Raw genomic sequence first — 14,176 nt, forward strand, 5'->3', positions numbered from 1 at the left:
ATGTGACGAAAATGCTAAAAATGAAAATGAATAAAATTTATAGAAAATTACAACATACTTCTTTTGGTACGATAATTTTTATAATTTTTTTACGAATTTTATAACTTTTTTACATTTTTTTATAATTTTCTTAAAACTTTATAAACTTTTATTTTTTTTCTATATTTATATATCTTTTATAATTATTTTACAATTTTATAAAATTTAAAAAAATTATAATTTTTTTACTATTTTTATAATTTTTAAATATTTTTTTTATATTTTTATTAAAATTTTAAAAAATTATTACTTCTATTGATTTTTATTTTTATTATTTTTTGCCACATGTCACGTCGTGGTTGTGACACATGGTGACTTTACCTGAAAAAAATTATGGGTGGTTAACTTTAACGGTTAACTATTAAAGTTAACGGTCAAAGGGTTTTTTTTATGCATTTTGGCAATTCAAGTATCCAATTAAGTGCAAAAAAAAAAGTAGGGGCTTAATTGCTTTTTTTGAAAGAGTTTGAGGGCCTTTTTTATACATTTTGAAAGTTCAAGTACCCAATTGAGTGAAAAAAAAAGAAGCAAGGCTTAATTACTCTTTTTGAAAAAGTTTGAGGGTTTTTTACGCCCTTAAGCCTATTAAAAAATAATTTATTTACCTCATTGAATCTTTGATATTGGCAGCCAGCTTTTCCTTGATCTTCAGACACAAGTTTCCTTTAAAATTTTTAGCTTCTTTATTGTTGACAATCAGTAGCATAATTTTGGTCCTAATTGTTTCTATCATGGTTAGAATAAGCTTCCCACTTGCTTCCAATATTGGCTTGGGTAAGTAGCAGAAAGGAATATCAATTACCAAAGCATAAAAATAGTTCACAAATCAAAAATAAATTGCACATAGAAAAAAAGAAGTTTAGGGGTTTACCTTGTTAAAGCATTCACAAAGATTATTCACCAGAATATCATACTTGCTCCTTCATAAGAAGTGAGACCTTAACCAATGAGCAAATTTCTTTCCTTTCAACCAATCATAAGTACCTTGATTAGTATTCTTCAGTTCAACCATAGCATCTTCAAAATCTTTTGGAGTGCTTGATTTGGCAGCTTTACAGAGCAAGTTTTTCAAAGCCTTTGTTTTGAAAAAGCTTTATTGAAATTTTGATGTAGGTGTCTAACACAATTTATTGTTTATACATTAGGAAACAACAAACATATTGCTTCTACAAGTCCCTACAAACAAAACAAAAACAATTTAATTTTTTGACATCTTGTCCAAAATAAAAACAAAAAAAGCAAACAAATTGAATTTTACCTTTTGTTTGTCAGACATGAAATATATTTGATAAAAGCTCACAATTTCCAAGTCCAATTAGAGCAACTCCAAGGACCAACACCATGATGCTTGGTTTTCACTTTCAATCGCAGCATATGCAATAGGATAGATGTCATTATTTGCATCCATCCCAATAGCTGCCAATAGGTAACCACCAAAGTAGCCATTCAAGAAACATCCATCTAAACATATTATCCTTCTACAACCAGCCTTATACTCATCTTTGCATGTCCTTTGAAACAATATGTTATCCAGATAACAATTTGTTATTGTTCCAACATATTGAGACCTAAGCTCCAACAGATACTCATAAATCTTCTCATAATATGCCTTATACCTCCGTCAATTAATTCTAGTACCCTAAGTTTATCCCTCCTACATTTGGTTAGTGAGACAAGGCAAAGGAGTTTTGACATTTTATTACAATGATGTCAAAGAATAATTATGATCAACCATGAACTTTTATTTATATTGTTGACCTACCCAAGCTGAGTTTATATTCCTATTTTTATATACCTTAGAACGAGTATGGTTAGGGTTTAAACTCCTAATTTGCCAAGTGTGATCACTAGGGTCAAGTGGGTTAATTCTAGAGGCCCATATGTATCTTGAACAGTGTGGCTTACAAACTACCTTTGACTTCTTCTGATCATTTTTTGGGAACTTCACATAGTGATTATTCACCCTACCATACTATCTGGCGGCTTCTTTTAGACTGTATTTGTTGAGAAATAACAATCCAATCTCAAGTTTTGGATTATTCATGCCAGTTTCTATGTTGAACTCAGGTCAAGTTTTGCCACATGAGTCAGATTCATGTGCATTATTTAATGTTTCAGATTTATCACTATCAGACAGCTCCCTTAATTGTACATCATCCATGTTTAAGCCATCTAAATTAACCGTAACCATATCACATACATTCATTCCAACATTATTAAACACATCATCACCTATTGCACAATCAGATCCATCAAAATCACTCAATTCTTCTTCACTCTCACTCATTAAATTCATTATCAACTAAACCTACCAAAAAAATTTAACATCAAAAGTCACAATAAAGGTAGTGAGGTCTTTGGCTTTTTCATACACGCTAATGAAAAATAATGTTCAGTCACTATCTAATATTTGGCAAGCATCCACAATCTAAGCCCATATGCTAGACAATTTAATACAAACATATTCAATTCTGTCATGCACATGGCAAATAATAACCAAGCAACACATATGCAAACTATATAATACAAACATATATAGTGCACTATCTAAATTTTGCATGCATCCACAACCTATTTCATCACACAAAACAAATGACATCAAGACAACATGTTTCACTCCCATTAAATTTGAATAGCTTACAACCCTAAACATTTTTTTAAACAAATTCCAGTTCGAATAGCTTACACCAATAAAACATAAACCCATTGCAGTTCCCAGAAATTTAAGCAATTGTGTAACAATCTAAATCCGATCCCTTAGGGCGATCCAAGTAAGACGTGTCACTACAAAGAAATTATCCATCTTCGAAATTGATTTTGGTGTAAACTTTATAAAACCATAGTGTTTTAAATAAACCTTTAATAAAATATGGAAAATAGAGTATAAGTCAAATGACGTATAGAATTTTAGTAAGGTATTTTATCAACCCAAAATAAAATGTTTTTAAAGCATTCCATAAACTTTAATGAAACTTCATTAAATCATAAATTCTTTAACATAAGTTTTAAGTACAATTTCTTTTCAAAATACAATCAGACATCACCCCCATCATCATGCATAATACAAATAAACAAGTATCTCACAACAGCAAATGTCCTCTAGCATAATCCTTTAATAAGTCTTCATTCAACATTAGGCTTGAGAAGGAAAAGGGAAATGGGTAAGTTCAAAATAACTTAATGAGTTCCAGAAGAAAGCATATCAATAATTACTAATACTTCAAGCAGATCCTTTCAAAGATTCGAACACAATCACACAATTCACCAGATGACGAGTACCATAGACAAACAAACAGACTATACACCAGTTTACTTTTCTTTTGGTGCATACAATACGCCTATGTAACACCCCTAACCCTTATTTGTTATCGAAATAGGGTTACAGAGCATTACTGAACTTTACGAATTAAAAATGACATTTCTCAACCTTTGTTACACATATTAAGAATCAATTATATAACACTCATATTGTCCCCTAGATGGACCTTCGAGGCCCAATATTCACCTTAGAAGTGAATTGGGACTAAACCGAGTACTCAGAAAATTTTTCCTAAAATTCCAAAAATTTTCTTAGAAGCAGGGGACACATGCTCGTGTCTCTGCCTGTGTGGACGAAAATAGGTCATTTTAAAGCCACTTTTCTCACCCATTTTGACATTAACCCGCACTCAACATTCACATAAACCAATATATCCCAATCAAGCAATTAATACAAGCTAAAACATGTTCTCAATATGACATAACATCAAAAATATTTCTTTTACTTATACCTACCTATTTAACTCATTTCATTGATTTATCAAATTCTACTACTAATTACATGCATACAAACATTTAATATTCACAACCACAATTCAAACTATTTCATTGCTAAACCAACCCTATACATGTCATATAAACCAAAATTTACATTGCAAAAACTACCGGAAAAAACTGGATAGTGTAGCTTAATGTGTTGATCCGATCTTTCGACTACACGTTAATCTACAAGAACATTAAACAACAAGAGTAAGCTTAATGAAGCTTAGTAAGTTCAATAGGTTAAACATTAATCTTACCAAACTTAATATAATATAATAAATTAAATTGTAAATAAATCATACAATTTTCCCTATCAAATACAATATAATCAATAAACACACTTCTTTCAGATCAATATCAATAATAATCTATAAATCTTTCAATTCAATCACATAAGTCTCTTACCATTTCTTACTGAATTGAAGAACGGCTAACGTATATGAGTACATCGTTCTTTTTGTGCCATAATCCGACTATGGTCTTATACATGCATTGCCATGGCCCTGCCATGGTCTTAAATTTGTAGTGTCATAACCCAGTTATGGTCTTATCATCAGAATGCCATAGCCCAGCTATGGTCTTACACATGTATCTATACTGCCATAGTCCAACCATGGTCTTACGTTCAAGATGCCATAACCCAGTTATAGTCTTTTCATTAAAATGCCATAGCCCAGCTATGGTCTCACATTTAAAAATTTCCATGGTCCAACCATAGTCTTATCCGTCAATTCATTCTTTGCCACGAAACGATTGTACTCAATCCTGCGTTCTACTCATTTTAAACATTCAATTTAATTTTCATACTTTTACAATAATCTTAATTTCAACAACAAAATATGAATAAATATATTTTACCACTCCTAAATTAACAAATAATCATGAAAGTTAACCATACAAACTTACCTAGGTTGGATTGTAAAATTGGTAATAGTTCAGAGACTACTTGGCTAATTTTCCTTTTTCTTGTTGATTTACGAGCTCTTGATCTAGAATGTAAAATTTTTCATTCATTAGCATATATTTCAATTTCAGTCCACTTCACAATATATACCCTTCAAATTTAAAATTACACAATTACCCTAACTTTTACAATTTCTTTAATTTAGTCCCTTACCAATTAACTCATCAAATGAGCTAATTTTTCTAAATTAACACATTATCTAAATATTATAAGCTATTACATAGCCTTTAATAAATAGACTTTAATACCAAACCTTAAGATTTAATATTTTTCACAATTTGGTCCTAAAATCAATTTCTATTGAAATTACTTGATAAAATCTTCATATAACAAAATTAAAACTTCAAATATATGTTAATTCATCATAAAATCCAGACTCATCAATGGTAACTTTCAAAATTACCCATAGAATCAAAAACTAATGAATTAGTTAGTTGGACTTAATTGTAAAAGTCTTAAAAACACAAAAAATTACAAGAAAATAGAAAGAATTGAACTCACATGATGCAAAAATATGAAAAACCAGCTTAGAGGACCTTCAATGGCGTTTTTGGACTGAAAATTAGAAGAAGAATAGCGTAGAAAAGTTTCGAATTCAATTTATTTAAGTTAATTTCATAAAAATTACAATTTTGCCCTTAAATCACCTAATTCCAAGATTTTTTCCTGCTTATGCCGCCTCAACCATTCCTTGGGTGTCTAATTTCACTTTAGCAAGTTTTGCACCTTTTTCAATTTAGTCCTTTTTAATTAATTAACTATTGAAATGATAAAAATTTCTAACGAAACTTTAATGTTATCTTAATGACACTTCGTAAATATTTATAAAAATATTTACAGCTTGGTTTATAAAATCGAGGTCTTGATACCCCATTTTTAAAACCAATTAACTTAATAATTCCTTCCAAACTCAAATCACTATTTCACGAATCTTTCTAAAATCACATTTAACTCGTAAATACTAAATAATAAAATTTATGAGCTTACTCATCGAAATTGGTGACTTCAAATCACCGTTTTCATTATCACTGAAAATTCAGGCTGTTACAACCCATATGACCATTTAGACGAACCTTCTTCATGTTAGCCACGTACCCAAATCCATTCTCAGATTCTTATCATTCATTCCATTTATATTTCTTTGGTTTGTATCATTTGTCATGATTTGACAATCTGATTTGCAACATACATTTGCCCTACTAAAGGCTACACAACCATTTTCATGTATCATGATCTACCAGTTCAATGTACATTTTATCGAAGGCAACACCATGAATATATTTCTTTAACATCATTTCCAGGAATTAGTCCATATCATTCTTGTTAAAAGTAGAAGGTTGTGACTTAAGCATGAAGAATGGTTCTTACACTTTAACACAAACATAATAGACCCAGACTGACAACTCTTGAACACCCTTTTCCATATACACATTACACCTTTACAGAGTATGAGTACTTACCTTACACGAAATATAAAAAAAAATGTTACACACATGGAAGTAAGAAGGAACTCACCAGAAACACAACAAAGTCTAGATGGCAAGACCTTTGCCTCTGTTACTCGGACCTTTTATAACGTCTTGAGCTAAAATATGGATAACTAAGCTTATCAGATCATTACACTATTAAATCCAAACATACATGCAAGAAACATGAACACATAACCCAGAATCAAGAAGTTTTCTTCCTAACATAAAAACCTAACTCTTATGCATGTAGAACTAACATTGCGTGTATAACTATGAAAATAACCTAGGGTTTATTGATATTTACCGGAGAGATAAAGACAAACATAGAAGTTGGCTGAGTACAGCGAGCCCAACTTCAAAAAGATTTCTAGACTTAAGATTTTCAAAATGAGTGCAGAGAAAATCAAGAAGAAGATGAATACAAAGAAAGCGCAAAGTTTATCAATGAAGACATTGATACCCTTATATACTTTGGCATGAAGACAAGGTTTAGTGGGAGAATCAGATTATTCCACTAACACCCTTGATTCTTGTGGTTAAGTGCCCTTATCGTGCTTTAAGTTCTATCAACTATAGTATCATAGTTCCATTCTAACCAGTTCTCACTGGACTAACTAAATAGTATTACTAAAATAATAAAAAAATCTATTAAACTACGGATTTAACGACTTTGCCAAAACATCTGGGGTGACTTATACCCAACAGAAGAATCCGCCAATCCGTAACTCTCGCCAAAACACAAGATCCGCCAATTGGCGTATACACAAAATCCTATACTTGGTCATAACTAATACTTCACTTAGCCAAAACTATGCTTAGTACAATAAACAATAACCAAATATAAAGGCTTCGTTGGGCAGGTTGTTACAAATTGATAGTATAAAAGTATAACCCTATGTCAGGCCTGGGCGAATGCAACATATTTGAACTAACAAATCCAAAAAATCATAAACCCAAATCCCTCTAAAATAAAAAAACGATGAACCCAAATTAGAAACATTATTAAACCCTATACCAAACTTGAACTATGTCCTTCTTAAACCCAAAAATAACTCAAATTCGAAATAAATTTACTCGTTACAATTAATGGAGCACCTTGGGCTAGTTCTCTTCTATTAATCATTCCGATAATGTTGAAAATTTGCACAATAATTATCCAATTTCGAATATTTTCAATCCCTTCTCCAACGATTCCCTAAAAATTTCAATCGTTTTCCCTTTTTTTCTTGAACGAATTTTTTTTAACCAAATTGTTTTTGCCTCTTCACTTTCTTCTCATGTTTTAATTGATTTTTTTGGCACGTTAAGTTAATTTTTTTTCAGATCACACAATGGGGATTAATTACCCATTAAATAGATATCCGGTCATGTCCAACATGGCACCCTAACGGGCCACGTCAGTTGTCTTATTAGGTTTGCAATGAAAAATGGGCTTAAGTGATTAATTTATCAATTTTCATAAATATTAGTGACTGATTTGTCACTTTTAAAAATTTAATAATTGAAATGTTATTTTAATCGAAGTTGAGTGATCTATAGTTTTCCCTTAAAATTTTTTTTACTGATCCTGACCCTGAGTGAATAGGTCGACTAATAAGTTATGGTTTCTTCATTTCATTTTGTCTTCTATTTTTGCTTTTCACCGCCGGCTGCATACCGATTTACCACCTCCCACACCGCCGCTTCCAAACTCCAAGCGATTTCGAGAACCCAGCACTTCGTCTGCAACTCCCACAGCTGCACGCTTGCTGCCCCTTGTTTGCCTGAGATGGTGTCATCGTCACCCTCGATTTTGTATGCGAGTTGAGAGATCCTTGAAGGATTTCTCTGATTCCGGCGGCGACTGCAAAGGAAGAAGGGAGCTTGGCTGCAAGACCCATCCGTCCAGCAGGGGCTATAGTCGGAGAGTGCCGAGTAGAAGGGACGTCTCTTTTTCGCTAAAGTTGATCAAGTTGTATCTACTATCCACATCCAGGTACGTAAGACTACAATTTCTGTGAGCCGAGAAATCAGAATATTGAAAACCCGACACCCAATAAAACACGATGCTGATTTCTTATGCTTTGTTTTATGTATTGCTATAAACTAGATTTCATGTGGGTCGATTTGTCGGATTTTTAATGTAGTTGGAAAATCTTTACCACATCTCTTATGTATGACATATGGGTTGAATACGAGTACTTTAAGAAAAATGAAGAGTCAGGATATCATGAGTTGCTCTGTTGTGAATTATTGGGTGCTTTTCTTTGGTTGACAATGAATTGCTGCTATAAATTTTTTTGTTCCTTTTGATTCTTTTCGTAAGCATGGATACTAGTTTAACCCCGCTAATGATTGCAATTAAAAGTTGATGGAAGTGTGAATTATATGGATATTGATAATATGATATATTTTGAGGTTTTTTTGGGTGTTTTCCAGCCATGTTACTTATTCACTTTGCTTTTATGTTCATCTATGTTGTTCCATTGTGAGACCCCTTTTTAGTTTCATTTTTCACCCCTTAAAATGTTCTCCATTGTTCTCCAAATTCAGTGTTTAAAATCTAGAATTTTAACTGATAAAGTCGGATTCTCGTTTTTGGAAGTTAGAAAGCATATTGATTATGCTTCTACTTGTTACTTCTGTTTTCAAGTTGTTTGATACAATGTTTATTAGCAGGATCTATGCCAATGGCATTCAGGGGTCATTGGAGATCATACAGCTCGAAAATAGACCTGAAGAAGCTTAGGCCAATGATACTCAAGAGAATCGAGAATCGAGCCAAGGATTATCCGGTGCCTGGAATGATTCCGGTGGCTCAAGAGGTTCTCAAGGCCAGAGAAATGCTTTTCCAAGGAGTCCTCACCCTTATTAAACTATTCCCTGTCGTTGCTTGCAAGTAAGACCCGCCCTCATTTCCTCTATCTATTCAAATATGCCTTAATTCAACTTTTGCCTCGTTTTTACATGTACAAAGTAAATTTTCATTCATGCTTAGACTTAACCGCTACAGCATGTGCAAACAAAGACTTTTAGTTTTAATTAGGCTAACAGAGTGATAATTTGTTTGGAAGTTTCACTAATCGTTGATAGCTTTTAAAATGGTTTAGAAATACAGTCCTAATCTTTTGCAGAAAGACCCTAGGTGTAAATACCTAAGTTGTTTGGCTTGGGTGTGAGTGCCAAATACGGGTTCATGCCAGACATATGCGGTTAGATTTTTTCTAAAATTTATCATGTAATAAAGAGTCCAATTTGCCTACTCTTAGCATTTAGAGCATTTGGAAAGAGCTACTTTATTTCAGAGCCGTTCGAGCAAAAAAAATTCGGTTTGCAGTCACAAGTCAAATACCTCTCTTTCATTTGGATTGAAATTTGACACGGACGGTTATTTTTGCATTTGGTGGAATCAGCAAGTTTCCATGACTGATGAGAGTGGAGGGGGAACCTTTGTACATTAAAGAAGATTAGGGGAATAAGAATCTGGATTGGATGGTGAAAATACCACAGATAAACATTGAACTGGTGAAAAACCAGTTCAATCACTACAAACCGACAAAAAAATGGATTGGACTAGTAAAAGATTGATATTCTATATATCTTCTTTTTGTTTCAAACTTTATTTGTTATTAATGAGATTTACAATATCTTAGTTTTATATGAAAGGTATTAGCATCAAGTTAAATGCATATTTTATCAGTTATTAGTTATTTTTATAATTTATTTACATTAAATAAGTGTTTAAAGTACTTAAATCCTAAAAAGTCAAGAAAACATCAAAATGCCCCACTCAACTGGGTGGACCAGAAATTGGAGGTCTAACTGATTCGACTTCTGGTCCAGTTTGAAAATTCCCCTAATTTTACTGCATTACTCTAACCTCTATTCATGCAAAAAAACTAAAAAAAACATTAATTGATATAAACCTTTGCAGGTTCTGTGCAGAAGTGTACATTGGTGAGAAAGGTCACTTAATCCAAACTTGCCACGGATACAGGCGCATTGGAAAGAACCGGGTTCATGAATGGGTCCGTGGTGATTTGACTGACATACTTGTCCCTGTAGAAACATTTCATCTACACAACATGTTTCAAGGTGTTATCAACCACCAGAAAAGATTTGATTTCGATCGTGTTCCTGCGGTCGTGGAGCTATGCATGCAAGCAGGGGCTGCTGTAACTGATGAAATTTTGAGATCTGGTTCATTAACAACCCATGAATTTTCCGGTTCAATCAGCGGAATCGAGTCCTTGTCAGATGATGATATAAGGGTGATAGCAAATGGCACCTTGAGAGCATGGGAAACCCTTAGATCCGGTGTTAAGAAGCTGCTACTGGTCTATCCGGCAAAAGTTTGCAAATATTGTTCCGAAGTTCATGTCGGTCCGTCCGGCCATCTAGCTCGTCATTGTGGAGTGTTTAGATACGAGAGTTGGCGTGGAACCCATTATTGGATGAAGGCAAGGGTTGACAACTTGGTCCCTCCAAAGATTGTGTGGCGGCGACGGCCTCAGGATCCGAAAGTACTTTTGGATGAAGGTCGGAATTACTACGGGCACGCACCAGCGGTGGTCGATCTGTGCTCACAGGCAGGTGCTATTGTTCCAAGTAAGTATTTATGTATGATGAAAGTGAGTGGTTTACCTGGACCTATTGGAGTTAAACCTAAATCTTTTGCAAATCTAAACCTAAGTGGAGGTGGCGTCAAAGGTTAGTGGTATGTACAATTTTCAGCAATAATGATAGTATTTATTCAACATTGTAGTCTCCTATAAAGCTTGAGATCTTTGTATAGGAAAAATTTTCCCTTTTCTCAAGAAAAAGTAAGAATTTGGTAAGACCAGTTTTAAAATTAACTGCCCCATTGAAATGGAAAACGGTTGCCTATTTGATCGATTTGTATCATTTTTTTTTTACATTTTGCATTGAAAGTTGTATCAATTAATCAACTCTATATTTCTTTAATTTTAAAATTAGTTTTTAAATTGTCGGTTTGAAATTAAATATGTATATTTGCGTGGATAAAAAGAAACTATATGAAAGGGACCTTTATTAATTTTCCAAAGTGAATAACCTCAATATTAAAAACTAAAATTCGATTATATCACGGCAGAACTGTGAACAAAATGATTAAAAATTTATGAATGCTTTTATACTGAAATCCAACCGATAATATCTATAATTAAATTACTTTTTTTAATTGGTCAGTTTTAAAATTTTCAATTTTTCTGTCTAATTTAAAATAAAATATTTTATTTAAATTTTAAAATAGGATTTTTTATAGAATTAAAGTGTTTTACTGCTCATGAAGGTTGACTCTAGAGTTCTAGAGTTTGATTTAGAATTCTTTGAAAGTGTAATATGATTTCCATATTTTTTTCTTTTCCATTTTTGAACTGTATATCTAATTGAATATACTTAATTACGATGAAATTGTCAAAGTTGATTTTTTCCCTCTCAAAATGCTAACCTATTATTGGATATGCGAAACTAAATTCTTTAAAATTCAATCTTGATTTCTTTTTTCTTTTCAAAACACTACTCACTATCCCAAGAGAGATTCAGGTAAAGTGAAAAGATGATAATAAGGCGATTCAATATTTAAAGGATTAAAGAAGAGATAAATGTGAGATCCATCTTGCACTCCAAAATCCGCTAGAGAAGCTCCATCATCTTCTTTACTTATAAGCTGGTTTTCGTCTTTAGAATCAACAATCAAGATCATACGCTCACGGGCCAAATTCTCTTGACCTTCGATCTCTTTCTTCAGGTCATCGATCGTGGCATCGTCCTCGACTTGGACATAAAACAGGTTTCCGGTCAGAATTTCCACCACCAATTTCATCCTTTTCCTCACCAAATTGTCTCTCGTTCATAAAGAAATTTACAGAAGAAAAAAAAAAGGTTTTAAGTGACAAATCCAAACAAATGACATGTTCATGTTAGCTGCATTTTCGGGTAGTTAGTTTCAACCATGCTTTTGATATGAATACTTAATTTTCCCATACAAGTTTCTAGCTGGTAATAAATAAATTTATTTGTTTTCATAATATCATATATGATATTTATTTTAACACTTTTTTAAATTAGTAATGCAATTATGTAACAAATTAGTTATTCGATTCAGTAATGTAATTATGTTTAAATGGATCCAATATTTCTATTTATAATATTGTTGGAGAATACTGTTTTCCTTTATTCAACAAATATATATATATTAAATTTAACCAAATTTTAGTGCGCATAATTTATATAAATAGAATATAAAATATAAAATATTCAGTTCTTAATAATTTCGTATCCATTTATATGGGATATCATCAGCAATTACGAGAAAAGAAAATCTATTATCAACCATAAAAACAATCCTAAATTAACTTTTATTGTTTTTTTTTTTTGTTAATTTGGCTTTGTCAAGATACCAGCAATAGACAATACTAAACTGAATATATCTTTCTCATATTATTAATGAAGAGAATCACATAGTATTTAAAGCAGTGCTTGGTGAACTAACTGCACAACTAACTAACTGATAAGCTACAACTAATTAACTGATAAGCTAACAGTTAACAAACTAACTAACTTTGGGTGACTGTGACTGATCACTATTCCTAACATTCCCCGTACTACTGTATTCCTTCCTTGAATCATCTTTAGTAGTTACCCTTAGTTGAGTCCGAAACTTGTAAAACGATCCTGCAGCCAGTGGCTTTGTGAGCACATCTGCGACTTGCTGATGACTAGGAACATGTCCAACTTGCAACACTCCTTGAGTAACTTTTTCCCGGACAAAAAATAGATCTAGTTCAACGTGTTTAAACTTCGAGTGCATCACTGGATTACCTGCAACTGCCACTGCAGCAGTGCTATCGCACCATAACAAGGTTTTGCCCTTAAGAATTATTCCTAGTTCAGACAACAAAGCTTGAATCCAAAGAACTTCGGATGTCACATGTGCAAGGCTTCGATATTCGCTTGGTAGTGGAGCGGAGATAACTGTTGCTTCCTCGAACTCCAAGAGATAGGATTTCCCCCAAGATAAACACAATAACCTGACGTCGAGCGTCTATCATCACTATCAGACCCCCAACTAGCATCGGAGAACCCTTCAAGTATAAGTTTTGAGCTCCGACTGAACTTGATGCCATAATCCAGAGTTCCTTTCAAATACCTCAGAATTCTCTTAACAGCAGTAAAATGTTGACCTGAGGGTTTTTGCATGTACTGGCAAACTTTGTTAACAGAATAGGCTATGTCTGGCCTGGTAATAACAATGTACTGCAACGCACCTACTATGCTCCTGTACAACTGGGCATCTTCAACTGGAACACCTTGATTAGCAGTTAAACGACACGTAGTAGTCATTGGAGTTGGTGATTCATTTGACTGTCCCATGGAGGCTCGTGCAAGAAGATCAAGCACATATTTTCGTTGGCTTAGAAAAATTCCATCTTCAGTGTAAGCAAGTTCAATACCAAGAAAATAGCCTAACCTTCCAAGATCTTTAAGAGAGAAATGGTCATCAAGTTGTTCAACAAACTTGTTAATAGCTTGAGCATCAGACCCTGTCACAATTATATCATCAACATAAATAAGGACATAGAGCAAATGAGACCCTGACCTTCGAATGAACAAGGAATTGTCAGCCTTTGAACAAACAAACTGAGTACTCTCAAGATAACTCCGGAGTTTGTGGAACCAAGCTCGTGGTGCCTGTTTAAGCCCATAGAGAGCTTTCCTTAGTCGACAAACTAGTTGCTGACCACTATTATCATGCTGTTCGAACCCCGGTGGTTGCACCATGTATATCTCCTCTTGTAATTCTCCGTTAAGAAACGCATTGTTGATGTCAACTTGACGGAGGGTCCAACCCATGAAAGCACTAACGTCGAACAACACGAATGGTAGTTGGCTTGACAACCGG

General features: G+C 33.2%; 2 protein-coding genes across 3 annotated transcripts; one reads left to right on the forward strand and one right to left on the reverse strand.

The window, feature by feature from the left end:
- Positions 1 to 7,844: 7,844 nt before the first annotated feature.
- LOC105803559 (APO protein 4, mitochondrial) lies at positions 7,845 to 11,237 on the forward strand. Of its 2 annotated transcripts, none has more exons than XM_012635803.2 (3): positions 7,845 to 8,248; positions 8,929 to 9,151; positions 10,187 to 11,237. In XM_012635803.2, exons 2-3 carry the CDS (start codon positions 8,937 to 8,939, stop codon positions 10,965 to 10,967), a joined length of 996 nt encoding a protein of 331 aa, XP_012491257.1. In that variant the 5' UTR covers positions 7,845 to 8,248; positions 8,929 to 8,936; the 3' UTR covers positions 10,968 to 11,237. The 2 variants fall into 2 exon arrangements, with proteins under 2 accessions (XP_012491257.1, XP_012491256.1); XM_012635802.2 differs by having other exon boundaries at positions 7,846 to 8,248; positions 8,932 to 9,151.
- Positions 11,238 to 11,797: 560 nt separating this feature from the next.
- LOC105801008 (uncharacterized) lies at positions 11,798 to 12,097 on the reverse strand. The gene has a single exon (XM_012632354.1). The coding sequence runs from the start codon at positions 12,095 to 12,097 to the stop codon at positions 11,798 to 11,800; it is 300 nt and encodes a 99-aa protein (XP_012487808.1).
- Positions 12,098 to 14,176: the final 2,079 nt, after the last annotated feature.

This window comes from Gossypium raimondii, chromosome 11, assembly GCF_025698545.1.
Source record: "Gossypium raimondii isolate GPD5lz chromosome 11, ASM2569854v1, whole genome shotgun sequence".
Taxonomy (NCBI): domain Eukaryota; kingdom Viridiplantae; phylum Streptophyta; class Magnoliopsida; order Malvales; family Malvaceae; genus Gossypium; species Gossypium raimondii.